We start from the raw sequence: 27,239 nt of genomic DNA, 5'->3' as shown, positions 1-27,239 counted from the left end.
CATGAGGTGAGAGATGCTTATATCTTCCTCTTTTTATATAAAGAAGCAGTAAACGTTCAAAGGATTGAATAAAGGTAAAGGTAAAGGGACCCCTGATCATTGGGTCCAGTTGTGGCCAACTCTGGGGTTGCGGCACTCATCTCGCTTTATTGGCCGAGGGAGCCGGCATACAGCTTCTGGGTCATGTGGCCAGCATGACTAAGCCGCTTCTGGAGAACCGGAGCAGCGCATGGAAACGCCGTTTACCTTCCCGCCGGAGCAGTACCTATTTATCTACTTGCACTTTGACGTGCTTTTGAAATGCTAGGTTGGCAGGAGCAGGGACCGAGCAATGGGAGCTCACCCCGTTGCGGGGATTCAAACCTCCAACCTTCTGATCGGCAAGTCCTAGGCTCTGTGGTTTAACCCACAGTGCCACCCGCATCCCTTACTGAATAAAGGTATGCCCATACAATTGATTAATGAATAAAGGTATGCCCATACATGCTGGAGAAGACTCTTGAGAGTCCTATGGACTGCAAGAAGATCAAACCTCTCCATTCTTAAGGAAATCAGCCCTGAGTGCTCACTGGAAGGACAGATCGTGAAGCTGAGGCTCCAGTACTTTGGCCACCTCATGAGGAGAGAAGACTCCCTGGAGAAGACACTGATGCTGGGAAAGATGGAGGGCACAAGGAGAAGGGGGCGACAGAGGACGAGATGGTTGGATAATGTTTTCGAGGTTACCAGCATGTGTTTGACCAAACTGCGGGAGGTAGTGGAGGACAGAGGTGCCTGGCGTGCTCTGGTCCATGGGGTCACGAAGCGTCGGACACGACTAAACAACAACAACATGCCCATACAATTGCCGTTGGCACTCCCCACAGCAGGACAATGGGAAACATGCCCCCCAAAAGGACAAGAAACTCCACACACACAAATGCCACCACAGATGAGTGTGCTTATACTAAGAGCTACCCATCTCAGCCACTAAGAAGCAGCTGTATGGCTGATTCCCTTCTTTAGAGCACTTCTAGATTCAATTGAGCCAACATTTGCTGGGGACTGGATTGCTGGTGAACAGATTGTGTTTTCAGGGGCCTTGAGAGTGATAGGAGGAGACATTACCGTCAACAGCTAGACTGATGACTGGGAGTGACCGCCGAGACCATATAACACCAGTCCTGAAAGACCTACATTGGCTCCCAGTATGTTTCTGGGCATGATTCAAAGTGTTGGTGCTGACCTTTAACGCCTGCAATGGCCTTAGCCCAGTATACCTGAAGGAGCATTTCCACCCCCATCATTGAGGTCCAGCTCCAAGGGTCTTCTGGCGGTTCCCTCGGTGCAAGAAGTGAGGTTACAGGGAACCAGGCAGAGGGCCTTCTTGGTAGTGGCGCCTGCCCTTCCATCAGATGTCAAGGAAATAAACTGTCTGACTTTTAAAAGACATATGAAGACTGCCCTGTTTAGGGAAGCTTTTAATGTCTGATGTTTTATCAGTTTATTAGTATAATTATTATTATCATCATCAATTCTGTTGGGAGCCACCCAGAGTGACTAGCGAAACCCAGCCAGATGGGCAGGGTAGTAATCATCATCATCATCATCATCATCATCATCATCATCATGCATTTTTCACCCTTCAAGCATCCCTTTTCTAACAGCTTTGGGAGGTGTGTTTTTTAAAGGAAATAAAAACAGGAAGGCCTGTTTGGCCAATAAGCAGAGAAAACAGAGAAGAGGGGAGAGAAAGTGTGCATGTACCAAATAGCTTCACCGTGCAGTTTTCAAACCTCGGAAAATCAGTCATCCTTATGCAGCCTTAGATATACTGAAGATATACTCTTCAAGCCCATGCACCTTAGAGCCAATTCTGGCAGTACAGTTCTGCCCTGTTGCAAGCACAGAGTTGATTAGAAAACCAAGTCCTGGAGGGTCAGGACTTGGAGCAGGTCCTGAAGACCTGACGTGAGAATTCATTCTTGTGCAGCACCATCTAGCTCTGGCCAAAGTGTGGATCTGCAGGGAGACTAGGCCAACCAGTAAGGAAGCCTCTTGACACTGGTCGTTGGCCAGAGCAGATCACTGCACCCGCCAAAAAAGTTTCCAGGTTAGGCTTGTTCACCAGCCTAGGCAACAAGGGGACTCTGTGGCTGTTCCTGAGAGAGGACTGCCTTCTTTTTTGTCTTTTGTTCTGTATCATCCGACAGTCCCCAACTCTTGTCGTGTCACACAAAACTGCTAACAGGTATTCGCAGAGACCTGCTTTGACCCCTCTGCGATATACGTGTGACTGGTTCTTCCTTCAGATGTCCCTCAACAATGGAAACGTGCCGATTTAGGCCTTAACACAACAAAAGAAACTCCTGCTGTCCCGTTTCATTTTCAGACCAACATATCAGTCTTCTGTGCCTTTTGCATTCCGTAATAGCACGTGGCTTAACTAGCAAGACTTCATCTCAAAGACTCCCAAGGCCTGTTCCGTGTTGGACCCGAGACCCCAGCCCCTGGTCCTTTCACAGAGTAGAACAACTTTCCAGGGCTTCTCAGCTGGGAGGCAAAACCAAAGACTACACTGCCATCTTTGCCACACTTAGCTGGGAACAACCGCCACCGAAGTTTATTATAGAGATTCCTTCTGAGTAAACATTTATGGCAGGCACATCCAACCGGTAGATTGTGATCTACCGTTAGATCACTGGATTTCTGTGGTAGATCACTGACAGATCACTGGCTCCCCCCAAAGAAGTTCAACAGGGCTATCCTCCCTAAAAAAAAGCTGAACAACTTTGACCTGAACCCCCCAAAATGGGGTTGTTTTTAACTCTGTGAGTAGATCGCAGTCTCTTGGGAGTTGGCCACCCCTGATTTATGGGATTGCACAGTGATGTGGCTTTGCGGTCATTCCTTGGAACTGTAATACAAGGGGCAGTGGTGGAGTATGGAATAGAATTCCTCAAATTAAGATTCCTAGGATTCTTGAGCGATGGAGAAAGGCAGTCTCAAGCCAAAATAAATTTGTGGTATAGAAAGGGCCTCGCATGGATGTCACTACGAAATGGCCGTCTTGGTTTAGATTGTTTCCAGAGGAGATTAGCTGTCTTATTACCACAGATTTTACACACAAAACATTCTTGTGTGTGAAAAAAGTATTTGATAATTTAGAACAGGCTTCCTCAACCTCGGCCCTCCAGATGTTTTTGGCCTACAGATCCCATGATCCCTAGCTAGCAGGACCAGTGGTCAGGAATGATGGGAATTGTAGTCTCAAAACATCTGGAGGGCCGAGGTTGAGGAAGCCTGATTTAGAGTATCTCTGGAAACGCCCTGCCCCCAAACCGGACAGGCACATAGCAGCTCTTTTACCTCAACTGTATTTCTTTTTTTTTTTCAGTGAGGAAGAGGCGGCTTGAGGACCTGAACGGGCCCATTTTTCCCAAGTGCCGGACCGGAGTGTAGCTCTTGGCTGTGCCGATGGCACTGGATTGCAAAGTCTCGTGCTCGCACTGGATTGCAACGCTTTGGTGTGGAGCAAACAGTGCAGAGAATTTGTGGTGCCTGCTTTTTCTTTCTTCTTCATATGACATCCTTGCGCACTGAAGGTTTAAACGAAATAGTGATTGTAGGCAAAGACCCGTATTATCATTGTGTGGAGAATGACATCTTCTTGTTTGTTTGTTTGAGTAATCCCAGTTTGAGCCTGTTTACAGTAAGGTGCTAATTTTGGATTCTGACAAAATAACATCATAGCACAAAGATGGCTTCAGCTGATAGGCCGTAGCTTAATTTTGGTATGGAATTTTTGTGTGTGGTGTGATATGCATGAGTAGTTCACAACAACGAAAGGATGCAATGCTACTCTGCAAATGTAGCAGAAAAGGTTAAAAAAATACTTTTATTTTTATTTTGACAATCTCCAAGAATTAGAAAGAAGCTACTAGTTTGACAGCATTTCTATCAACCCAGTTTTGCATTGTTATTTTTTAAAGGACTTGTGAATTGCAGTCGCCTAATATCCACAGCCCTGCATTGCAACCTAAGTTTATAAAGCATCTGTTAATAAGTCTCTACACCCCCACCCAACAGAAAGAATGTAAGGCCACTCTTCCCCCCCCCCCAAGCAATAGTCACAAGAAGACAGCTGCCGACTGGGGTGTCAGTTGTTTCTCTCTTGCTGAAGAATCCAAGACCTTAAAACAGTGAATTTGCACATGTTGTTCTCTTAAAAACGTCTTCTAATGAGCACAAGGAAGTGTCTGGACTCTTTATTCTTCTGAATGGCTGCTTTGTTCATTTGTCACACTTCTGTTTCAAGAACTGCCCTCACTATTGTTGCCTATGATCAAATGCGTCTTCTGCCAAAGGAGAAGGGTGCTGCCTGCCTGGGTGCAAAATCTCCTTGGTGGTGTCACAATATGCCCCATCAAAGAACCCCCCCAAAATCAACAGGAAAGAGGGGCAGAGGTTGATGCTGCCCTTAAAAGCTCAGGGCACTATCAGGCCCTGAGGAGCAGAGATTGGCTCAGGGCCCTTTCAAACATGGCACAGCACCCTCTGTGGAACTTAATAAAATGAATGGCAGGTTCATTGCAGCACTGCCTGGTCCGTTGCAGCCAGCCTTGTAATGTTTCCACTGCTTGTAAATTACCGTAATTTTTGCTCTATAAGACGCACCAGACCACAAGACGCACCTAGTTTTTGGAGGAGGAAAACAAGAAAAAAAATATTCTGAATCTCAGAAGCCAGAACTGCAAGAGGGATCACTGTGCAGTGAAAGCAGCGATCCCTCTTGCTGTTCTGGCTTCTGTGATAGCTGTGCAGCCTGCATTCACTCCATAAGACGCACACACATTTCCCCTTACTTTTTAGGAGGGAAAAAGTGAGTCTTATAGAGCAAAAAATATGGTACCCCTTAATAAACCATTGCTCATAATAACAACCTCGGCTGAAAATACATACTGGACCATTCCTGCTAGAAGAATCAAGAATCTGATTAGTGCCTTGTTAGGCTCTTTAAACCCTGCATCGCATCTCGTAATCTTGTCGCATCTTGTCTGCCAGCTACTCAAATCTTTCCCCCTGTTTGCAGATCCAGGAGTCCAGAGGGGTCTGCCTCCTTTTGCAAGAAGGGGCTAATTGCAACTAGATGCACAGGCACTGTGCAGAAACGTATATTTGCAATATTCCCACCAGTTCTGTCTATACTTTGGGCAGTTGCCAGAGATGCATCTTGATTAAGCCTGCCCTTCCTGGACGCCACGGGACACCAAACTACGGGTCAGTTTTGCTGCATTTCCAAACAGCCTCCGCTTTTAAGCCAAGGTTGTGTGAATTTTGCTCCACCCGCAAATAAAAACTCCAAGAAAGGCCGATTTCTACAACCTGTGCATGTTATGCAAATATAATAACTTCTGTTCCCTTGCATAATTCTGTGTCTCCTAAGCTGTATCCACACAGGAGTTTATCTTATTTCCTTAGCTGTTAATTTCCACATTATGTTTGAGCTTTCACATGAAGTAAAAGCCACTTCCAGAACGTAGCGGAATACAGTCGTACCTTGGAAGTCGAACAGAATCCGTTCTGGAAGTCCGTTCGACTTCCAAAACATTTGAAAACCAAAGCGTGGCTTCTTATTGGCTGCAGGAAGCTCACTTCCTGAACAGTCACTTCCGGGTTTCGATCGTTCGGGAGCCAAAACGTTCGAGAACTAGGCTGTTTGACTTCCAAGGAATGACTGTATAGTGGACGTTCCATGCTCATTTCCATGTAAATTGCTTACTGAGAAAAAAATCTGTAACGCATTAACCCAGAGCGAAGTGGTGGAATTTGGGGGAGTATGTCAAATTGCTTCACAGAGGTTTTGCCCCCCCCCCCCTGTTTTGGAACCTGCTAACCACCTTTACTCATCTATATGTGCATTTTAAGGAACTTTTAAGTCCCCTTTCTGAGTCCTCTTGCAAACCTGTGGTCTCTGATGTCATTTACTATCTAAAACAGTGATGGCCAAACTTGGCCCTCCAGCTGTTTTGGGACTACAGTTCCCATCATCCCTGGCCACTGGTCCTGTGAGCTAGGGGTGATGGGAGTTGGAGTTGCAAAACAGCTGGAGGGCCAAGTTTGGCCATCACTGATCTAAAAGATCGTCAAGGATCTGGAAACCAGGCCTTCCAAGGAACTGTTGGAGGGAGTTGGGTATGTTTAGCCAGGATAAGAGGAGACTTGAGAGATGTACAATAGCCATATTCAAATAACTAAAGGGCTGTCACAGGGTAGATGCAGCAAGCCTAGCCACTGTGATCCATGCGACGGTCACCTCCAGACTGGATTATTGTAACTCGCTCTACGTGGGGCTGCCCTTGAGACTGACCCAGAAACTCCAGCGGGTACAGAATGCCGCAGCGAGACTCCTTACGGGGTCCTCGCTGCGAGATCACATTCACCCGGTGCTATACCACCTGCACTGGCTCCCGGTGGAGTATAGGATCAAGTTTAAGGTGCTGGTTTTAACCTTTAAAGCCCTATACGGCCTAGGACCCTCGTACCTACGGGACCGCCTCTCCTGGTATGCCCCACAGAGAAACCTACGGTCTGTAAATAAAAACATCCTCAAGGTCCCAGGCCTCAGAGAGGTTAGGCTGGCCTCAACTAGAGCCAGGGCCTTCTCGGCTGCAGCTCCAATCTGGTGGAATGCTCTGTCACAAGAGACCAGGGCCCTGCGGGACCTGACATCTTTCCGCAGGGCCTGCAAGACAGAGTTGTTCCACCAGGCCTTTGGTCAGGGCGCAGCCTGACTCCCTCCTCTGGCAACCTGCACAGTATTTTGGTTGCCATCAATTTGATTTTAATTAATTTTTATAATGAAATATTTTAGAATGTGTGATTATTCAACTATTTGGTTATTTGATTGTTGTAAGCCGCCCTGAGCCCAGCTTCGGCTGGGGAGGGCGGGATATAAATAAAATTTATTATTATTATTATTATTATTATTATTATTATTATTATTTTTCCTTGAACCAGTGGCTTCAAGTTACAAGAAAGGAGTTTCCAACTAAACATCAGGGAAAAGTTTCTGATAGTGAGAGCCGTTCAAAATGGGAGGGAGTCCCTCAGAAGATGGTGGACTCTCCTTTCTTGGAAGTTTCTAAGAAGAGGATGGGCGGCCATCTTGTCATGGACGCTTTAGTTGAGATTCTTGCATTGTAGGGGGTTGAACTAGATGGCCCTTAAGATCCCTTCAAACTCTACAATTCTGATTATTTTGATTCTTCAGGTGCCCATGCAGATCTCCTACCTGGGCAGGGGTGGGGATTCCACAAAAACCGAGAACCAGCGCAGTTTCCTACCCAAAATTCACCTTTTGGGAGGGAAGACTGGGAAACTTGCAGGCCAATCACAGCCTATACCTACAAGCGCATCACTCACTGCATGTATAGGTGGCCCACATTTGCTGGAAGCCAGAGCACATTGTAGCCTCCCAATGCACATACACATGAGAGTCTACCTGTCGGTGGTGTGCTTTTCCTTTAATTTCCTTTCCTCTTTACACCTCACTGTGCCTTGTCGCTCTGTCGCCTTGCCCTGGTTCAGAGAAGCAGAGCAGTGATGCTTTCTGTCAGCGCTCTGCGTCCCGCCCGAAGGGAAGGGGCGATCATCTCGCACAAGGAAACGGTTGTGTAGCACCATGGGAGTTCTGTTGTGTGTACATGCTTGCACCATTAATTTAGTTTGGAGAGTTGCGATAGCGTTGCCATGAAGCCCTGATTAACTGCCTGAAACCGGAGGTCAGCAAAGCTGCCAAATGGAGCTGCCTGCCTCAAATCCCCTGAAAAGAGAGCTGGGATTTGGGCACCCCAAGCGGATGTCCAAGGAGGTGGGGTCCTTGGTTAGATGCGCTCCACCGGCACCTGCCGCCGTGTGCCAGTGCACTCACACTCCTCCTTGAAGAAGGGTCCGGAAGGAGCTGAAGCCAGCGCCAGGCCTTTCTTCTGGCAGAGGGGGCAGCAGGCTGTGAACCCTTTCAGCTGGCACTGCGGGCATGCCAGGACAAGTTGGCGGCAGGGCTGGGTGGAGCAAAGTCGATACTGGTCCCAGAGCATCCCACAGTAACGGCAGGCTGGAGGAAGAGAGGGAAGAGGGGGTTAAATCTCCGGCCAATAGCCGCTATTTCTGGTTGCCGCTGACCCCACCCTCCCCAAGTCCTCTGGCAGACCCTTCAGATCAGGCTTCCTCAACCTCGGCCTACAATGTTTTTGGCCTACAACTCCCATGATCCCTAGCTAGCAGGACCAGTGGTCAGGGATGATGGGAATTGTAGTCTCTAAACATCTGAGGGGCCAAGGTTGAGGAAGCCTGCTCAGATGAATTTTCTATTCTGCATTCATTGCAACTTCTGCTGAAGACACATTCAATCAATGCTTTTCCCCCTTAAAAATGTTTAGGGATACTCTCGCGTCCGCCTGAGACCCAGGAAACACCGTGACAGGAAATGAGGCTGCCATTGGGGAGCGCAACGGAACTGATGATTCATAAAAAAATAGTTTCTTCTCCCATTCAATTCACAAAATGTTTAGGGGTATGCGTAGCCCTACGTCCCCCCAGGAAAAAAAGCACTGCGTTCAATCCACAAAAGCTGCCTCAATGCAAGAAGGAAAGGCACTCCTTAATTCCCCCCCCCCCCGCTCTATTCTGCAGCAGAAATTGACTCAAAGCTGCCATCCTAATCCCACTTAAACCTTACGCACCATTAAATTCATGGTTAGGCTTGCCTAATATCGCAGAGAAGCAAAATCTTGAGCAGCCATTGGCTGAGGTGCTCAGATCCAAGATGGAGTCCTAAGCGCAGGTGGTTTGAGTCTTTATTGACAAAGCACAAACATACAGCAGTTCCTGAGGTGCACCAAACATGCGCAATACACTTCTGGTGTCTAGCGAGCTGCTTCCCCTCTCTGGGCCTGTGCTCCGAGCCGGTGTGGTGTAGTGGTTAAGAGCAGTGGACTCGTAATCTGGTGAACCGGGTTCGCTTCCGCGCTCCTCCACATGCAGCTGCTGGGTGACCTTGGGCTAGTCACACTTCTCTGAAGTCTCTCAGCCCCACTCACCTCACAGAGTGTGTGTCGGGGGGGGGGGAGTAAGGGAAGGGAGATTGTTGGCCGCTTTGAGACTCTTTAGGGTAGTGATAAAGCGGGATATCAAATCCAAACGCCTACCCCCCCCCAAAATTAAGTCCTCTTGTCCCAACGGCGCAGCACAAGCAACCTTTGACTTCTCCTCCATGGAAGGTGTTACTGCGCCTGCTTTTTCAAGCCCCCTCCTGGTCCTGGGGGGCAGCAGCAGAGGGGAGGAGTTTGCCAGCCCCCTCGCTTGAGGCACCATCTCTCCCTCAGCTCCTGGTGTGCCCTGTCCTCCCTCCACCGTTTCTGACTGTTCAGACCCCCTCCCCATCCTCCAGCTCTGGCTCCTGCCTTGCAGGGGGCACAAAACCCCATAAATCACTGTCCCCTTCCCCTAGATCAGCCTCTGGCACCGCTACGCCTTCCACCCCTCCTCAGAGCCCTGCCAGTCCCTGCCAGATAGGCAAAAGGGCCCAGGGAAGAAGGGAAGTAAGATGGGGGTCCAGGGGAATGAGGCAGGGGATCTAAGAAAGGACCAAGACAGGGATGATGATGATGATGATTATTATTATTATTATTATTATTATTATTATTATTATTATTATTATTTCCCCAGCCACTCTGGGGGGCTTACAGCATATATATAAACTTAATAAAACATCAAACATTAAAAAACAATACAGTGGTACCTCGGGTTAAGAACTTAATTCGTTCTGGAGGTCCTCCGTTCTTAACCTGAAACGGTTCTTAACCTGAGGTACCACTTTAGCTAATGGGGCTTCCCGCTGCTGCGCGATTTCTGTTCTCACCCTGAAGCAAAGTTCTTAACCTGAGGTACTATTTCTGGTTTAGCAGAGTCTGTAACCTGAAGCGTCTATAACCCAAGGTACCACTGTATCTTATACAGACTATAAATAAACCAATAAATCAATTAACAATAATAATAATCTTCAGTTATACCCGAATGAAAATAACCCCAACCCCAACTACTGTGCCCAGTTATCTGCTTCCCTCTGCGGCATGTGCAGAAACAAGCTTCGAGACCATTGTAACCTCTATTGGTCTCATCCGCTCAATCTGCCAGAGCCTGTCTTTGCATATAGGACAAGTCCCTAACTCACCAAGGGTTTGAGACCCATTGACAACCTTCGCCAGGTTTAGGCGCCCAGTCAAAGCCATTCCCAGAGTGTGGACGCTGTTGCATTCTGATAGCTTCCAGGAGCCACAGAGCTGAGTGCAGGGGGGGGACCAAAGGTGGACAAACTTACCCCAGAAGGAGCATGGTGTGTCCCCCCACCAGAGCTACTACACCTCCCCTAAAACCCCATACACTCCTGTCAGGGAACTGCCATCGGAGCTAGGAGTGGAGGCAAGGCTCCCAAGCGATGCCGGAGAAGGGCCAAGCAGGGAGAGAGGAGACTCATTGGCCAGGGAAGGAAATCAGCGTAACACCAGTGGAGAAGGGGGGCAGATGGGGGAATCGGAGAGGAGGCTCCAGGACTCTTCACCGGAGACCAGCGGAGAGAGTACGGGTCCTCCGCTGCCCACACCCTCCCTGCGCAGGAGACTTCCGCGCAGGGAGGCTAGGCGGAGACTTGGCGTCAAAGAACTTTTATGCTGGAAGAAGTTCAGGAAACGCCCACTGACGGATTCTGCCAGTGACTGAGACAGACGCGGAATCAGGACTGTCCAGCCAGGGAAAGGTTTATCCAGGCAACCTCGCCGAGAGTGGTGGCAACTTACGCACGAGCACCCCCAATTCCCATTACAACTCCCATCCCTGGACTAAAGTTTACAAATAAGCCTAGGAAAGGGAAAATGTCAGAAAAGCCCCTCAGGAAAGGGGGCTCACTTACCTGAAATCACATCGCCGTTGGAGGAGATGCTATAACGTTCATCGAAGACGAAGAGCTTCCCTCTGTAGAACCCATCTGGGAATTCTTCCAGGTACTTGTGGATGCCACCCTTGAGGTGGTACACTCCTTTGCACACGCCCTGTTTCAGAACAGCCCCAAACCACCAAGACTCTATTAATTTCTGACCCAGAGGCAAAGACTTCTCTCCAGTCTGCAATTGGCTTGGTTATTGTTACCTGTACTACCTGCTTATTTTCTGAGGTGGGAGAGAACATCCTTGTACTGAATGTCCTGGCCCTCCCTGTAGGTAACGTAAAGGACCCCTAGACAGTTAAGTCCAGTCAAAGGCGACTATGGGGTTGCGGCCCTCATCTCGCTTTCAGTCCAAGGGAGCTGGTGTTTGTCCACAGACAGCATTCCGGGTCATGTGGCCAGCATGACTAAACCGCTTCTGGCAGAACGAAACACAGTGACGGAAAACAGAATGCAGGGAAACACCGTTTACCTTCCCGCCGCAGCGGTACATATTTATCTACTTGCACTGGCTTACTTTCGAACTGCTAGGTTGGCAGGAGCTGGGACTGAGCAACGGGAGCTCACCCTGTCGTGGGGATTAGAACCGCCAACCTTCCGATCGGCAAGCCCAAGAAGTTCAGTGGTTTAGACCGCAGAGCCACCTTCTCCTTACCTTACCTTGCCCTCCACCTAAGCCCTCTTCACATGTTGCTCGGTGCTGAGTATATAATAAGCAAGGTGCCTCTGCTGCGTCTGCTCCCACTGTTGCTGCTGTCGCATTCACAACTTGTGCATGGGGTAAAAGGTAAAGGGACCCCTGACCATTAGGTGCAGTCGTGACCGACTCTGGGGTTGCGGTGCTCATCTATTGGCCGAGGGAGCCAGCGTACAGCTTCCGGGTCATGTGGCCAGCATGACTAAGCCGCTTCTGGCGAACCAGAGCAGTGCACGGAAACGCCGTTTACCTTCCCGCCGGAGAGGTACCTATTTATCTACTTGCACTGGTGTGCTTTCGAACTGCTAGGTTGGCAGGAGCAGGGACCGAGCAACAGGAGCTCACCCCGTCACGGGGATTCGAACCGCCAACCTTCTGATTGGCAAGTCGTAAGCTCTGTGGTTTAACCCACAGCGCCACCCACGTCCCTGTGCATGGGGAGTCTGCTCTATACATGCATAAGAAGACGCCCTGCACGACTCAGGGCTGCAACATAGGAAACTGAGGGAAACATGACCCATGTTCCTGAGGGAGGAACCAGGAAGTTGCCAGCCAAAACACAGAAGCTCTGCTCCTTGACTGAAAAAGCTTTTTACGGGCACCCCCTGCCCATTTAGAAATGCATTTCCACTAAACGTGAAGACCAGAAACCAGCTTTGCATTTATTTAAAACAAAAGCCAAGCGAGATGGGATTCTGTGCCAGGTAACTGTGAAATGACAGGAGACAATTTGCTTCGGTTATCACGGCAGGGCCTCAAGTGTAATATCTGTTGCCTCTAAGCTCAGTGAACTGCCTTGAAAGGACAAGCGTTAATCTCCGAACCTTAAAGGACCTTGTCTCTAGGGGGAGGTTTGCCAAAACACAGACAGCACAGGAAATAACAGGATGGCTTCTCCTCTCTGCTAATGGCTTGAGCAGTTACTCCTGGTGGCACTTGAAAGAGCTTTGTTTCTATAAGGAAAGAAATTAAATGTTTTGAAGAGATGTTGCAGCAGATTCTTTGCCTCCTCTAAGTTATACAGTGGTACCTCAGGTTAAGAACTTAATTTGTTCTGGAGGTCTGTTCATAGCTGTCAACTTACAGATTTGAAAATAAGGGACCAGCAGCCTCGAAAATAAGGGATCAGCAGCCAAAATAAGGGATTTTCCAGGCACAGGTATGTTCAACTTCTGAGCCCTTCCAAGCCAAAGGCAGAAAGCCCAGTCAGCAGCCAAACGAAGCCTCATCAATAAGGGACAGCAGCGGGACATGGCGCTGGGATAAGGGACTGTCCCGCCAAATAAGGGACGCTTGACAGCTATGGGTCTGTTCTTATCCTGAAACTGTTCTTAACCTGAAGCACCACTTTAGCTAATGGGGCCTCCTGCTGCTGCTCTGCAGGAGCACAATTTCTGTTCTCATCCCGAAGCAAAGTTCTTAACCCGAGGTAATATTTCTAGGTTAGTGGAGTTTGTAACCTGAAGCGTATGGAACCTGAAGCGTATGTAACCCGAGGTACCACTGTATTGGCTCATCAGCTAAGGGTGCTGCTACAGATGAGATAGCTCTAATCAGAGCATTTAGAGTAGATGAACTTTATGCCCTTTCCATTCCTTCTTAATAATTATTTCAAGTGCTGAATGCAACTTTACCCGGTGCTGTCATCCTTCTGCTGTCATCATTTTTTCTTCTTAAATTTGTGGACCTACCGTATTTTTTGCACCATAACACTCACTTTTTTCCTCCTAGAAAGTAAGGGGAAATGTCTGTGCGTGTTATGGAGGGAATGCCCACGGGTGGCATGCCTACGGATTTTCCTCCTCTAAAAACTGCGTGCGTGTTATGGTTGGGTGCGTGTTATAGAGCGAAAAATACTGTATATTTATTTACATTAGGTCCACAAATTTAAGAAGAAAAAATACTTAATTGGCTTAGGATTTTATTTATGTTAAGTGAGAATTAATATGTTTGATTTCATAAAGTGAAGATTTAAGGATGTTAATGTTTAAGTTAAATTTTATAAGAATTGTGACTTGGGAAACGGTTAAAAGGATATGCAATGAAATTCAACCAAGGGGAAGCGAGGAAGTCACTTAACAAAGTTAATAAGTGTAATTTTCAATAAGGCTATGATTTATGTTTGTCTGTCTTATGTATTTGTTTGTTTATAAAATTGTGAAAATCAATACAAAGTTTTGAAAAAAATTAAATAAATAAATTTGTGGACCTATGTGTCAAACCAGCAAAGCTAGGAACATTTGACTGCTCCAGTCGTGCTCTGCAACACACAAATTCTCTCGGCCGAGTGCTTTCCCCTGAGGCAGCTGCTCACCTTGGACCTGAGGTAGGCTGAGCCCCGCTCACAACGGATTCCTCCCGTGCAATACATCAGGATCCTCTTTCCCCTGAACAGATCCAGGTTCTCATCCACATAGGTGGGGAAGTAGCTGAATTTCCTGATGTCCGGAGCCAAAGAACCTTGGAAATGTCCCTGGGGGCCAAAAGAGAGGCATGCCACTTAACTTGAGTGTTTTGCAAAGTGGGGCCACTGAAACACTTCTGGAGAGTGGGACGTCTCATGTGGGGTTTCTGCATCAGTGTCCTATTGCTATTGAGAATGAAGAGGCACTTCCAGACTGCCACTATTTCCGGGGTGGGGATTCAATCACATACTGGCAAATTCAGGCTACGCAGTTGGAAAGGATTGCACAATAAACCTGCTTCCCTCCAAAATTGGAATGTTTGCGGTAAGGAAAGTGACAGGGAGATGCAATGGGAAGTGTGGGATAGCACTTGCATTGATGCCACACCATCAAACCACCCTACAAAGCAAGCATGAAGAATGCTCAATAAACAGGTTATCTGAAAGTTCCACAGGCAGGCTAAAGTAAAGGGACCCCTGACCATTAGGTCCAGTCGCGGCCGACTCTGGGGTTGCGGCGCTCATCTCGCTTTATTGGCCGAAGGAGCCGGCGTACAGCTTCCGGGTCATGTGGCCAGCATGACTAAGCCGCTTCTGGCGAACCAGAGCAGCGCATGGAAACGCCGTTTACCTTCCCGCCAGAGTGGTACCTATTTATCTACTTGCACTGGTGTGCTTTCGAACTGCTAGGTTGGCAGGAGCTGGGACCGAGCAGCGGGAGCTCACCCCGCCGCGGGGATTCGAACCGCTGACCTTCTGATCGGCAAGTCCTAGGCTCTGTGGTTTAACCCACAGCGCCACCCGCGTCCCACAGGCAGGCTATAAATATTATAAATGAAATCATTTTTAAAACATGGCAGAAAGCAGATGGAATAGAAAGGAGGAAGTGTTGTCCTTTTGGCAACTACTGATGATGACCTTCCTCTTTCAACAAATCTTTAAGCTGAAAACCTTCCCCAGGCTGCATCTGTTTTGGAATTGTTTTTAATATGCTTTTCTACTGTTTTATCACATGTTATTTGCTGCCCTGGGTGGGATATAAATTAAAGATAGGCGAAATCTGCTTCCTTCAGACTTTCGAATCCCCAAGGAAGAAAATAAAAGCCAACTCAAAAGCCACCTACTATTTTACTTTCGTAGAAGTTCCTGCAGTCCAGCAAAATGGTGTCCGCTTGCCCTTTGTTACCCTGAGAGAGATATTTCTCCACTTCTAGATGAAACTCCTTTGGAGTCAGGCGTATCCCTGCAAGCAATTGAAAGTGGCTTACAAAGGTATAAAAAACAAACTTGAATTTGGACTCAAACAGCATTCCTCTCCTCCCTTTGTGTGTGGGGAGGTAAAGGTACCCCTGCCCGTACGGGCCAGTCTTGACAGACTCTAGGGTTGTGCGCCCATCTCACTCAAGAGGCCGGGGGCCAGCGCTGTCCGGAGACACTTCTGGGTCACGTGGCCAGCGTGACATCGCTGCTCTGGCGAGCCAGAGCCGCACACGGAAACGCCGTTTACCTTCCCGCTAGTAAGCGGTCCCTATTTATCTACTTGCACCCAGGAGTGCTTTCGAACTGCTAGGTTGGCAGGCGCTGGGACCGAGCAACGGGAGCGCACCCCGCCGCGGGGATTCAAACCGCCGACCTTTCGATCGGCAAGCCCTAGGCGCTGAGGCTTTTACCCACAGCGCCACCTGCGTCCCTTGTGTGTGGGGAACCCTGCGTCAAAACAGGAAACCCCTTCCGATGAGACAGCTTTCGGTATAAGATTAAAGTGTTTCGAATCCATACGGAAGCAACAATTTGGGTGCGTGAACTGGGACTGCCTGAAGTCTCCCTTTGCAATAGTCCTGAAAACCAGGTTCTTCAAGGACAGAGCAAAGGGAAGCAAACAGAGGCTGTGGCATCAATTCAGCGGCCATTTCCTTTTACAGTGTTCAGTCAATGCAGTTTGTCCATTAAGGCAAATGGGGCTCTGCTCTACCAACCTGAGCCTGCCCCCTACCTCCCTTCTAGTTTTTACAACTGGTCCGGGGCAGAGCTCTGGGTGTCAGCTACTTCCACCTTAGTCTCAGTAGAACTCAGCAGGAAGGAGGATAAAGGCAAAATTAGACTCAGTCGGCTCCGCCCATCTCTAGCTTTGGCTCCGCCTTTAATTGAGTTGGGCTCCCTGTCCTCTGCCCCACCAGCTCCCCACCATGTTTGGTGCCCCCTACCCATCAATTCCCAGTCCTTCTAAAGCCAAGAGATGTTGCCCTGGGCCCAGTATACCTGAAGGAGCGTCTCCACCCCCATCGTTCAGCCCAGACACTGAGGTCCAGCTCTGAGGGCCTTCTGGTGGTTCCCTCTTTGCAAGAAGTGAGGTTGCAGGGAACCAGTCAGAGAGCCTTCTTGGTAGTGGCACCCACCCTGTGAAACGCCCTCCCATCAGATGTCAAAGAAATAAAACAACTATCTGACCCAGATTAGGGAAGTTTTTAATGTTTGATTTTTTTATTGTGTTTTTAATATTCTGTTGGGAGCCGCCCAGAGCAGCTGGGGGAACTCAGCCAGATGGGCGGGGTATAAATAATAAATTATTATTGTATCATTATTCTCCACACCTGTTTCTTTGTAAGAGACTTTCTGCGGGTTGATTCCCATGGGCACAATTTCTTCAAAGACGCCAACCCGAAGGTCTGTGAAACAGTGGGCTCCTCCTGCGCTGGTCTGAGGAAGAGGGAGAAAACCAACAAGAAACAGGTACCAAGAGCTCTACGCTGGAGGCAGGTCAAGTGGAGACGTTGTTGGACTCCAACTCTCATCAGCCCCAGCCAATGTGCTCCATGGTCAGGGATGATGGGAGATGTAGTCCAGCAGCACCTGAGGTTCCACATCCCTAGACAACAGGCTGCATTGTCTCTCTATTGCCCCCTGGAGCTGAAGGCTGTTGCCAGCCTGTTGCTATAAGGCGGTTTATGTACTTGCTGAAGAGGGAAATGAGGAGATGAGGCTTGTCAACCTGGGAAGGTAGCATCATTCTTCTGCCCCGACACTGAGGTCCAGCGCCCAGGGTCTTCTGGCGGTTCCCTCATTGCGAGAAGCAAAGCTACAGGGAACCAGGCAGAGGGCCTTCTCGGTAGTGGCGCCCGCCCTGTGGAAACGCCCTCCCATCAGATGTCAAAAAGATAAACAACTACAGTGGTACCTCTGGATACGAACGGGATCCGTTCCGGGGCCCCGTTCACATCCACAAGCAAACGTATCTAGCGATGGCACGTCTGCGCACGCGCATGTCATTTTTCGCAGCTTCTGCGCATGACGTCATTTTGAGCGTCTGCGCATGTGCAAGCGGCGAAACCCGGAAGTAATGCACTCCCGTTACTTCCAGGTTGTCGCAGAGCGCAACTCGAATGTGCTCAACCCGAGGTATGACTGTACCTGACATTCAGAAGACATCTGAAGGCAGCCCTGCTCAGGGAAGTTTTTAATGTGTGATATTTTAATATATTTTTAATCTTTGTTGGAAGCCGCCCAGAGTGGCTGGGGAAACCCAGCCAGATGGGTGAGGTGCAAATTGTTGTTGTTGTTGTTGTTGTTGTTATATACAGGAGAAGGAAAACTCTCCTAAACCTCCACTGGCCTTGCAGCATATCTTTGGGAAAAGAAAAGGCTCAGTAAATCTGGAGTGGAGTCTTGTACGTCTCCTTCCAGCGACTCCTGTAGCCAAGCTGGGGCCAAACATCTTGCCCCGCTTTCCTTCGGACCCCATCAGGCAGGCTGAGAGGAGGGTCTTGCCATCTGGGCAGCTTGAGGCCTCCATACACACTGCCCAGGCTTGCGCCCCAGAGAGGTCACTTTGGTGCTGCTAACACAGCAGTTTGACTTCAGCCCCGGAGGCATACTCCATTGTCTCTCAAGACAGATAGATGCCAGCAACTACTATTTTGCAGATACGTTTCCGTCGTTCAGCAGCAAATTTAGGTTTGCGCATTTAAAGTGGATTTGACAGTCTCACGCTGCAAATCCATTCTTTTGGAGCTCTAGCTCTGCCTACGACTGGATTCTCTGCCTTCCAATAATAATAATAATAAATTTTATTTATATCCCACCCTCCCCAGCCGAAGCCAGGCTCAGGGCGGCTAACAACAATCAAATAATCAAACAGTCAGATAATCACACATTCTAAAAATATTTCATTATAAAAATTAATTAAAATCAAATTGATGGCAACCGATTAGGCAAAATTCTGTGCAGGTTGCTAGAGGAGGGAGTCAGGCTGCGCCCTGACCAAAGGCCTGGTGGAACAACTCTGTCTTGCAGGCCCTGCGGAAAGATGTCAGGTCCTGCAGGGCCCTAGTCTCTTGTGACAGAGCATTCCACCAGATTGGAGCCGCAGCCGAGAAGGCCCTGGCTCTAGTTGAGGCCAGCCTAACCTCTCTGAGGCCTGGGACCTTGAGGATGTTATTATTTGCAGACCGTAGGTGGGGACGAAAGGGCACTTCAAGAAATGCACGCTGTAGGACCAAGAATGGGCGCTTCCGCATCATGCCAACCAGATCAGGTCTCTCACCTTGAAATCCTCCCTTGTCAAAATGCCTTTAAAGAGGGGGTGAGACAGAATCGCCTCCACGTAAAGACTAGTAGCCATCTTGCTCCCACCAACGGTTCCGTTGATTCCTTCAGCAGCTATTCGCACCTGGAAACCAACCAAGAAGGAAAGGGCAGGAGACGAGATGCGAAACTCAGGCCTACCCAGGAGTAAAGTGCAACTGATTGGCTTACATCCAAGAAAGGATGCATTGGATTTTGGCCTTCCAGCCCAAACGACACATTGCGCACAGCTGCATGTAATTAATCCAAGGGAAAAGCTATCACAGGTTGTATAACGCCTTTGGTGGACTTACTCTCCAAAGGATTGGATTTCAGGAAAATTAGTTCCTCGTTGGAACTAATGTGATTTATTTATGATTGAATCTATAGCCCACAATCCCTCCGAGGAGCTCAAGGTGGCATGCATGGTTCCTCCCTCCCCATTTTATCCTCACAATAACCCTGTGAGGTAGGTTAGGCTAAGAGACCAGTCAGCTTTGTGGCTGAGTGGGGATTTGAACCCTAGGTCCTACCAGGTCCTAGTCCCCTAAGAGGTTTAAAGACTCTCGCAAGGCAAATCTTTTAAAAATGTAGTACAAACACCGACAACTGGGAAACACTGGCCTGCTACGAGTGCTCCAGTTGGAGAACAGCCTTTACCAAAGGTGTCATGGGCTTTGAAGACTCTCAAATGCAGGACGCAAGGGAGAAACGTGCTAAGAGGAAGGCACGCTTGGCAAACCCTCGCCGTGATCAGCTCCCACCCGGAAACCTATGTCCCCACTGTGGAAGGACGTGTGGATCCAGAATTGGCCTCCACAGTCACTTACGTACTCCCTGCTAAGACCGTGTTTATGGAAGACAATCTTACTCGGCTATGAGTGATTGCCAAAGAAGAAGAAGGAAGTCTGACAAGCTATGCACATTCAAAGCACATTATTTCCCCTCAAAGAATTATGGGCATGACAGTTTCCCCCTCAAAGAGATACAATTCCCAGCAACCCTTAACAAACTACAGTGCCCAGAATTCATTGAGGGGCAAGGGAAGGAGCTTCCACTGTGCTTTAAAGGTACAGTGTGCCCAAAGCCTGACGCTATACTAGGGCTGGGCGATATCTGGTCTTCAGTGTTGAGACATATCACCAGCTAAATGCCGCGATGCACCAATACATCACGATGTCTGAAATAAGGATGGAACTCTGTAGAAGGGAAGAGGGGCTTGGGTGGCGCTGTGGGTTAAACCACAAAGCCTAGGACTTGCCGATCAGAAGGTCGGCGGTTCGAATCCCTGCGACGGGGTGATCTCCCGTTGCTCGGTCCCAGCTCCTGCCAACCTAGCAGTTCAAAAGCACAAAGTCAAAGTGCAAGTAGATAAATAGGTACCGCTCTGGCGGGAAGGTAAACGGCATTTCCGTGTGCTGCTCTGGTTCGCCAGAAGCTGCTTACTCATGCTGGCCACATGAACTGGAAGCTGTACGCCGGCTCCCTCAGCCAGTAAAGCGAGATGAGCACCGCAACCCCAGAGTTGGTCATGACTGGACCTAATGGTCAGGGGTCCCTTTACCTTTTTATGTAGAAGGGAACAGCAGGACTGGGCTGGGTTTCAACTTTGTGATGTATCACCCGTGAAACATCACAATATACTGGTGTATCACAATGTCTGAAATCAGGATGGAGCTATGTAGAGGCATTAGCTGGCTTCGCAGTATGATTTTCGCATTGCAAATGCATCATGATTTGCACCCAGGCCTACACTAGGTAAACAGTAAAGGTAAAGGACCTCTGGATGGTTACACCCAGTCAAAGGCGACTATGGGGTTGTGGCGCTCATCTCACTTACAGGCCGAGGGAGCCGACGTTTGTCTACAGACAGCTTTCCGGGTCATGTGGCCAGCATGACTAAAGAGTTTGGATTTGATATCCCGCTTTATCGCTACCCTAAGGAGTCTCAAAGCGGCTAACATTCTCCTTTCCCTTCCTCCCCCACAACAAACAGTCTGTGAGGTGAGTGGGGCTGAGAGACTTCAAAGAAGTGTGACTAGCCCAAGGTGACCCAGCAGCTGCATGTGGAGGTGCGGGGAATCGAACCCAGTTCACCAGATTATGAATCTACCGCTCTTAACCACTACACCACACTGGCTCTCAAACCGCTTCTGGAACACTGTGACGGAAGCCAGAGTGCATGGAAACTCCGTTTACCTTCCTGCCACAGTGATACCTATTTATGTACTTGCACTGGCGTGATATGAATCGCTAGGTTGCCAGGAGCTGGGGTAGAGCAACGGGAGCTCATCCTGTCGTGGGGATTCAAACCCCCGACCTTCTGATCAGTAAGCCCAAGAGGCTCAGTGGTTTAGACCACAGCGCCACCTGCGTCCCATATCAGCCCTGCACTATACCACAGTGGCTCTTGTAAGGTGTCTGAACAGATAGGAGATTCCTGATATGGGAGGCGCCCCTAGCCTGCCAGGTCTGCTGGGGGGGAATAGCTCTGGACAGCCAATCTGCTGCAACTCTTCGCCGTGTAGTGCGCTGAATTACTTACCTTGCCCGTGAGATGCAGGTGTTGGCACAAAGCCCTCTGCCAGTCACAGAGTCCCTGGGGATCTGCCACCTCGCAGTAACAATAGTACAGCAAAACTTGGCCAGGCTCACCGTCACTGTCAGCAAAGGGGGAGCAGGGAGAGGCTTACGTAAGAAAAACTATGTCTTCCTCAATGGCCATATAACACCTGAGAAGTTATTATCCAAATATATAGACCGCTTTGCAGCACAAAGACATGGAAACTGTGCAGGGTCAGTAGTAACAGTGGCGTAGCGTGGGGGGTGCAGGGGGGGCCGGCCGCACCGGGCGCAACATCTGGGGGGGGGGCTGTAGCAGAGCCCCATGTCTCGCGGAACCGACGAGCTGGCAGCGGCTCTCAGCGCTCGCCGCGGTCCCCGCGTGTCAGTGCCGCGGAGGGCGTGCCAGGCAGCCCCTCCTCACAGCCCCGCCGCTGCTGCTGCTGCAGCTGCTGGGCCATGTTGCATTTTCCTCGCCTCTCTGCCCTCCTCCTCCTCTGGGCAAGCTGCATCGTTTGGGCGGCAGCGCGAGCGGCAACTCGCCTCAGATCACCTGACACGGACCCGCCGCCGCCGCCGTGGCTACTTTACTGTAAATACCCCAGCCCAGGCAGCAGCAAGAAGAAGCTGGCAGTGGCGGCAGGTTAGGGGTTAGGGGGCGCAAATTACTTGCCTTGCCCCGGGTTAGGGGGCGCAAATTACTTGCCTTGCCCCGGGTGCTGACAACCCACGCTACGCCGCTGAGTAGTAAGGCTTGGGGGAGAAAACTGGCTTCGTTTGCACTTCCCGAAACAGAGGGCCAGACTCCTGCTAGTGGGATGGGGCTTTCTCCCATCTCCTCCCCACTGTGTGCCCCCCCACGCCTCCCCCAAATCCATGTTAGAGGGTCGGGAGAACCCGTGGAACAGTACGCAGGGGGAGGAAGGGAGATCAGTCCCCCTGGAAGCAGAAATGCTTGCACTGACATAACAACAGTGTCAGCTCAACGTTAAATTCCGTCCAATTCCTGACCCAACATGCAGCTGTCCTTTGACTTTTGTATTTCACTGAATTTCTCTGTGTATTTCGCCAACCAAAAACTAGGGAAACCGCTCACATATATTAGTGAAAACAGCATACAAAAATGGATTCTATATGGGGAAATTGCTTGCAGAAGTGTCCGTAGAATCATAGAATTGAAGAGTTGGAAGGGACCCTGCGAGTCGTCTAGATGTCTTCAGACATCTGAAGGCAGCCCTGTTTAGGGAAGCTTTTAATGTTTGATGTATTTTAATATTTTGTTGGGAGCCGCCCAGAGTGGCTGGGGAAGCTCAGTCAGATGGGCAGGGTATAAATAATAAATTATTATTATTATTATTATTATTAGGGCAACCCTTGCTATCCAGGAATCTCAGCTCGATCATACATGACAGAGGGCCATCTATTTTTAGGCAAAATTGCACAGTATATTAGGAGAAATGCACACTAACAATGCTGACAAATTTGGGGGAGTGGCTGGGGCAACCCAGCCAGGTGGATGGGGTATAAATAATACAGTGGTGCCTCGCAAGACGAAAAGAATCCGTTCCGCGATTCTCTTCGTCTAGCGGTTTTTTCGTCTTGCGAAGCAAGCCCATTGACAGCTTAGCGGATTAGCGCTACAGCTGTCTAGCGGCTTTTCGCGATCAGCTGTTAAGCGGGTTATCAGCGGAACAGCTGATAGGCAGCTTAGCGGCTTAGGAAAAGGGGGGGGAAGCAAAAAAAAACCCGCAGGGACACGCAAGATTTTTTCGTCTTGCGAAGCAACCCCATAGGGAAATTCGTTTTGCGAAGCGCCTCCACGACGGAAAACCCTTTCGTCTAGCGGGTTTTCCGTCTTGCGAGGCGTTCGTCTTGCAGGGCACCACTGTAATATGATTATTATTGGGGTGACCTTATTTTTAAAAAAACTGCAAACTGATGTAGAAAGTTGGAGATCTGAATTTAAGATGTGGGGGAGAGGATAAACTGAAATTTGCTGAACTGTGCATTCCCAGGTGCTGTTTGTGTCTGTTAAAAAACAAAAACAAAACAAAACAACCTCTTACCTTGTCATTTCATTGATATCGATATGGCTTGTGTCTGGAAGCTTCTGGAACATCTCTTGGCTTCTGTACAGGGGCCTGCTAGGCCTGGATGTTTCATCTGCTGACGAAACTGGGCTACTTGTGACACTGACACCGCGTGCCATCTGTTTCAGGATCACGGAGGTCTGCTGCCCCACATCGCCCGAATGCTGAGCCGCTACATGTCTGTGAATTCCAGTCAGGTCTTTGAAAGTTTCTTGGCAGCATCTCCAAGAAATCGCCCTTTGGCAAGCAGACATCGGGCAGCAAGTGTCAGCTACCACTTCCTTGGCTTTGACGAAGAGAGCAAAGGCCTGCGAAAACGACAAAGGGAGAATTTTGGGCACAGACCACCTTTCCACTGGAGAAGGCAAAGACTGTGGTCATACTATGCACATTCGAACCACATTCCCCCCCCCCCCCCCCGCTTAAAGAGCACTGACTCTCTGAACACGCTGACACCCTACTTTAATCCTCCTCCTAGGTCTCTAACGCTCTACAGAACAGATTTGATACGGGGAAAGTTGGGGAGGTTTAAATAATAATAGTAATTTATTATTTATACTCCGCCCATCTGGCTGGGTTTCCCCAGCTACACTGGGCAGCTCTCAACAGAATATTAAAAACACAATAAAACATCAAACATTAAAAACAGGGCTGCCTTCAGATAGTTGTTTATTTCTTTGACATCTGATGGGAGGGTGTTCCACAGGACGGGCGCCACTACTGAGAAGGCCCTCTGCCTGGTTCCCTGTAGCTTCACTTCTTGCAGCGAGGGAACCACCAGAAGGCCCTCGGAGCTGGACCTCAGTGTTCAGGGAGAATGATGGGAGTGGAGACGCTCATTCAGGTATACTGGGCTGAGGCTGTTTAGGGCTTTAAAGGTCAGCACTTTGAATTGTGCTCGGAAACCTACTGGGAGCCAATGTAGGTCTTTCAGAACCGGTGTTATATTGTTTTGGCAGCCAGTCGCTAGTCTAGCTGCCGCATTCTGGATTAACTGCAGTTTCCAAGTCACCTTCAAAGGTAGCCCCATGTAGAGCGCATTGCAGTAGTCCAAGCGAGAGATAACCAGAGCATGCACCACACTGGCAAGACAGTCCGCGGGCAGGGAGGGTCTCAGCCTGCGTACCAGATGGAGCTGGTAGACAGCTGCCCTGGACACAGAATTCACCTGCACCTCCATGGACAGCTGTGAGTCTAGAATGACTCCCAGGCTGCACACCTGGTCCTTCAGAGGCACAGTTACCCTATTCAGGACCAATACCAAGAAGCTGCCATCTGCACAACAATTTTCATATCACTAGACGGTTGTGTACGTTCTAACTGTGTGAACCAGACACCAAATACCTTTTTCTTTGCGGACGCATACTTCTTTCGGGCCCTGGCATCTAATTCGGCTTTCAGGTGGCCCTTGGGTGGGGAAGGACCGTGATCTTTCAGCTCCAGGTCTGCAAATGTTAAAATGCAAAATTCCGCGGTACTGTCTCCATCAGGTAGCGACAAAGAAGAGGTCATTGCTACGTCACAGCAGCTGGGCATAAGTTCTTCTCTGGGACCTAAGAGAGATCATTCCAAAAGAGGAATATATAGTTAAACCACAGAGCCTAGGACTTGCTGATCAGAAGGTCGGCAGTTCAAATCCCCGCGACAGGGTGAGCTCCCGTTGCTCGGTCCCTGCTCCTGCCAACCTAGCAGTTCGAAAGCATGTAAAAGTGCAAGTAGATAAATAGGTACCACTCTGGAGGGAAGGTAAACAGCGTTTCCGTGCGCTGCTCTGGTTTGCCAGAAGCAGCTTAGTAATGCTGGCCACATGACCCGGAAGCTGTACGCTGGCACCCTCGGCCAATAAAGCGAGATGAGCGCCGCAACCCCAGAGTTGGTCACGACTGGATCTAATGGTCAGGGGTCCCTTTACCTTTACTTTATATATATATATATAAGCAGAGGTGGAGCACAATATATGAAAATGTGGAAAGCAAAGAGCAGAGGCAGGCATGATGCTTTAGGGCAGTGGGTCTATGTCTGAAAGCATCCTCATTGTGATCAGTCCAAATCATTCCTATTCCTTCCCAGGCTAATGTCTGAAATAGCCTCCTTGTTCACCATGGAAGCAACACGTGGCACTTAAAAACTAAAATAAAAAAGGTAGAAAAAGTCTACCTGAAGCGTAGGGGAAGGGGGCAAGACTGATAACTTCACCTTGCAGCTGAGGACTATGCCGTGATCTCTCAGAATATGCCATGATCTCTCTTTTTTATTAAGCTCTGTCTTCACCTGTGGACAGTGTGATTCTGAATGACGGTGGAGGTACAAAATAGCCATTGTGGCAAGCAGACTTTGATAGCTATATTTGCCATGGATTTCTCTGTTTTTTTTAAACCATCCCAATTCCTGGCCATCCCCGCCTCTTGTTGGGAGCCAGTTCCACACTTTGTGCTGTGTGAAGAAGCTTGCCCATCTCTCAAGGGGTGGGCGGGCGTCTGTGGCAGGACACTATCCCCCAGAATCCGGCCCTCCCCCCGCTTGCAATAAGCAGAATACCAGACTGCCTTACAGGGTTGTTGTAAAGGTGTTGCGAGATCGAAGTGCTTTAAAGCATCATTCCGCAAGCGAAAAAGACCCATGTTTACGGCAAGCAAGCTGGAGAGGTTGTCGGCTGCCAGAATTCGCCCCCCAAAAGTTCGGCTGCTTCCAAAAGTTGTGCTTTGCTCTTTCCACAGCCGTGTGAATGAGAGGAAGCAAAAGTGAGTAGTTCAAAGAAATCGTCTGTGCCAGATGCTGGACTCACGTTTCTTGGCTAAATAGGCTTTTCCCCCTCTCCAGACTGCTGCAACCCATTGACCCGGTGTCCCACAGAATTCAATGGGAGCGATCATGAGCCAAGGCTCCTTTCCACTCCTTTCCGGATTTTCTTTCTGCCTTGTTCTGTTTGCTGCAACCCAGAGCTCCTCTCCCTCCTTCCTGCTATTGCTCCATCGCCCCTTTTTACCTTGCAAAGCTCCCTGTGTCCCCAGGAGATCTCTGATCCAGCTGTTCTCTGAAGCGGCTCCTTCCCCTCCCGAGCAGGCGGCAGAATTTGCTGACTCTCTCTGCTAAGGGAAAGCATGTCTTTTTCCCCTCCCACCCAACCCTCCACCCCGGCTCCTCCCTGGGAAAGCTGCACTTGAGGGACTCCTTGCAATTCACAGCCTTTTGCAACAAAGGTCCGTATAGTTAAAGCTATGGTTTTCCCAGTAGTGATGGATGGAAGTGAGAGCTGGACCACAAAGAAGGCTGATCGCCGAAGAATTGATGCTTTTGAATTCTGGTGCTGGAGAAGACTCTTGAGAGTCCCATGGACTGCAAGAAGAGCAAACCTCTCCATTCTGAAGGAAATCAGCCCTGAGTGCTCACTGGAAGGACAGATTTTTCGGAGCTAGCCGACCTAACTGGAAGAGTCCACGACCAGGAGGAGGAGTATCAGGAAGATTAGATCAAATTTAATAATGACTTAGTTACCGTAAATATGTTAAGTTAAACTAACTGAAAACAGCTTGCAGATACTTAATTGGCTTAGGGTTTTATTTAAGTTAAGTGATGAATTAATATGTTTAATTTCATAATGTGAAGATCTAAGGATGTTAATGTTTAAGTTAAATTACTTTAAGAACTGTGATTTGGAAAACCGTTAGAAGGACATGCAATGAAATCCAACCAAGGGGAAGCGAGGAAGCCACTTAACAATGTTAGAAAGTGTAATTTTTAATAAGGTTATGATTTCTGTTTGTTTGTTTTATGTGTTTGTTTGTCTATAATGTTGTGAAAACCAATAAAAACTTTTTGGAAAAAAACAAACTGCGGGATGCAGTGGAAGACAGGAGTGCCTGGCGTGTTCTGGTCCATGGGGTCACGAAGAGTTGGACACGACTAAACGACTCAACAACAACAACTGTGGGGTTTGGTAAGCAA

General features: G+C 48.9%; 2 protein-coding genes across 6 annotated transcripts in view; one reads left to right on the top strand and one right to left on the bottom strand.

Moving 5' to 3' along the window:
* The window catches only part of TMOD1 (tropomodulin 1), a 49,530-nt gene extending 45,300 nt beyond the window's left edge, over positions 1 to 4,230 (top strand). For all 5 annotated transcript variants that reach the window (XM_077921525.1, XM_077921526.1, XM_028712260.2 and 2 more), the window contains one exon: positions 3,377 to 4,230. In XM_077921525.1, the coding sequence (XP_077777651.1) occupies positions 3,377 to 3,441 (65 nt within the window). In that variant the 3' untranslated portion in view covers positions 3,442 to 4,230. The remainder of the gene's footprint in view (positions 1 to 3,376) is intronic.
* TSTD2 (thiosulfate sulfurtransferase like domain containing 2) lies at positions 3,864 to 26,425 on the bottom strand. Its single transcript, XM_028712465.2, has 10 exons — positions 26,281 to 26,425; positions 24,639 to 24,847; positions 23,271 to 23,602; positions 21,188 to 21,302; positions 18,623 to 18,748; positions 16,674 to 16,779; positions 15,207 to 15,325; positions 13,993 to 14,151; positions 10,949 to 11,087; positions 3,864 to 8,095 (listed from the first exon to the last, which is right to left on the bottom strand). The coding sequence occupies exons 2-10, from the start codon at positions 24,828 to 24,830 to the stop codon at positions 7,866 to 7,868; spliced, it is 1,518 nt and encodes a 505-aa protein (XP_028568298.2). The 5' UTR covers positions 24,831 to 24,847; positions 26,281 to 26,425; the 3' UTR covers positions 3,864 to 7,865.
* Between the last annotated feature and the right edge of the window lie 814 nt (positions 26,426 to 27,239).

Source organism: Podarcis muralis, chromosome 17 (genome assembly GCF_964188315.1).
Source record: "Podarcis muralis chromosome 17, rPodMur119.hap1.1, whole genome shotgun sequence".
NCBI lineage: Eukaryota > Metazoa > Chordata > Lepidosauria > Squamata > Lacertidae > Podarcis > Podarcis muralis.
This window is presented reverse-complemented; position numbering and strand designations above follow the sequence as displayed.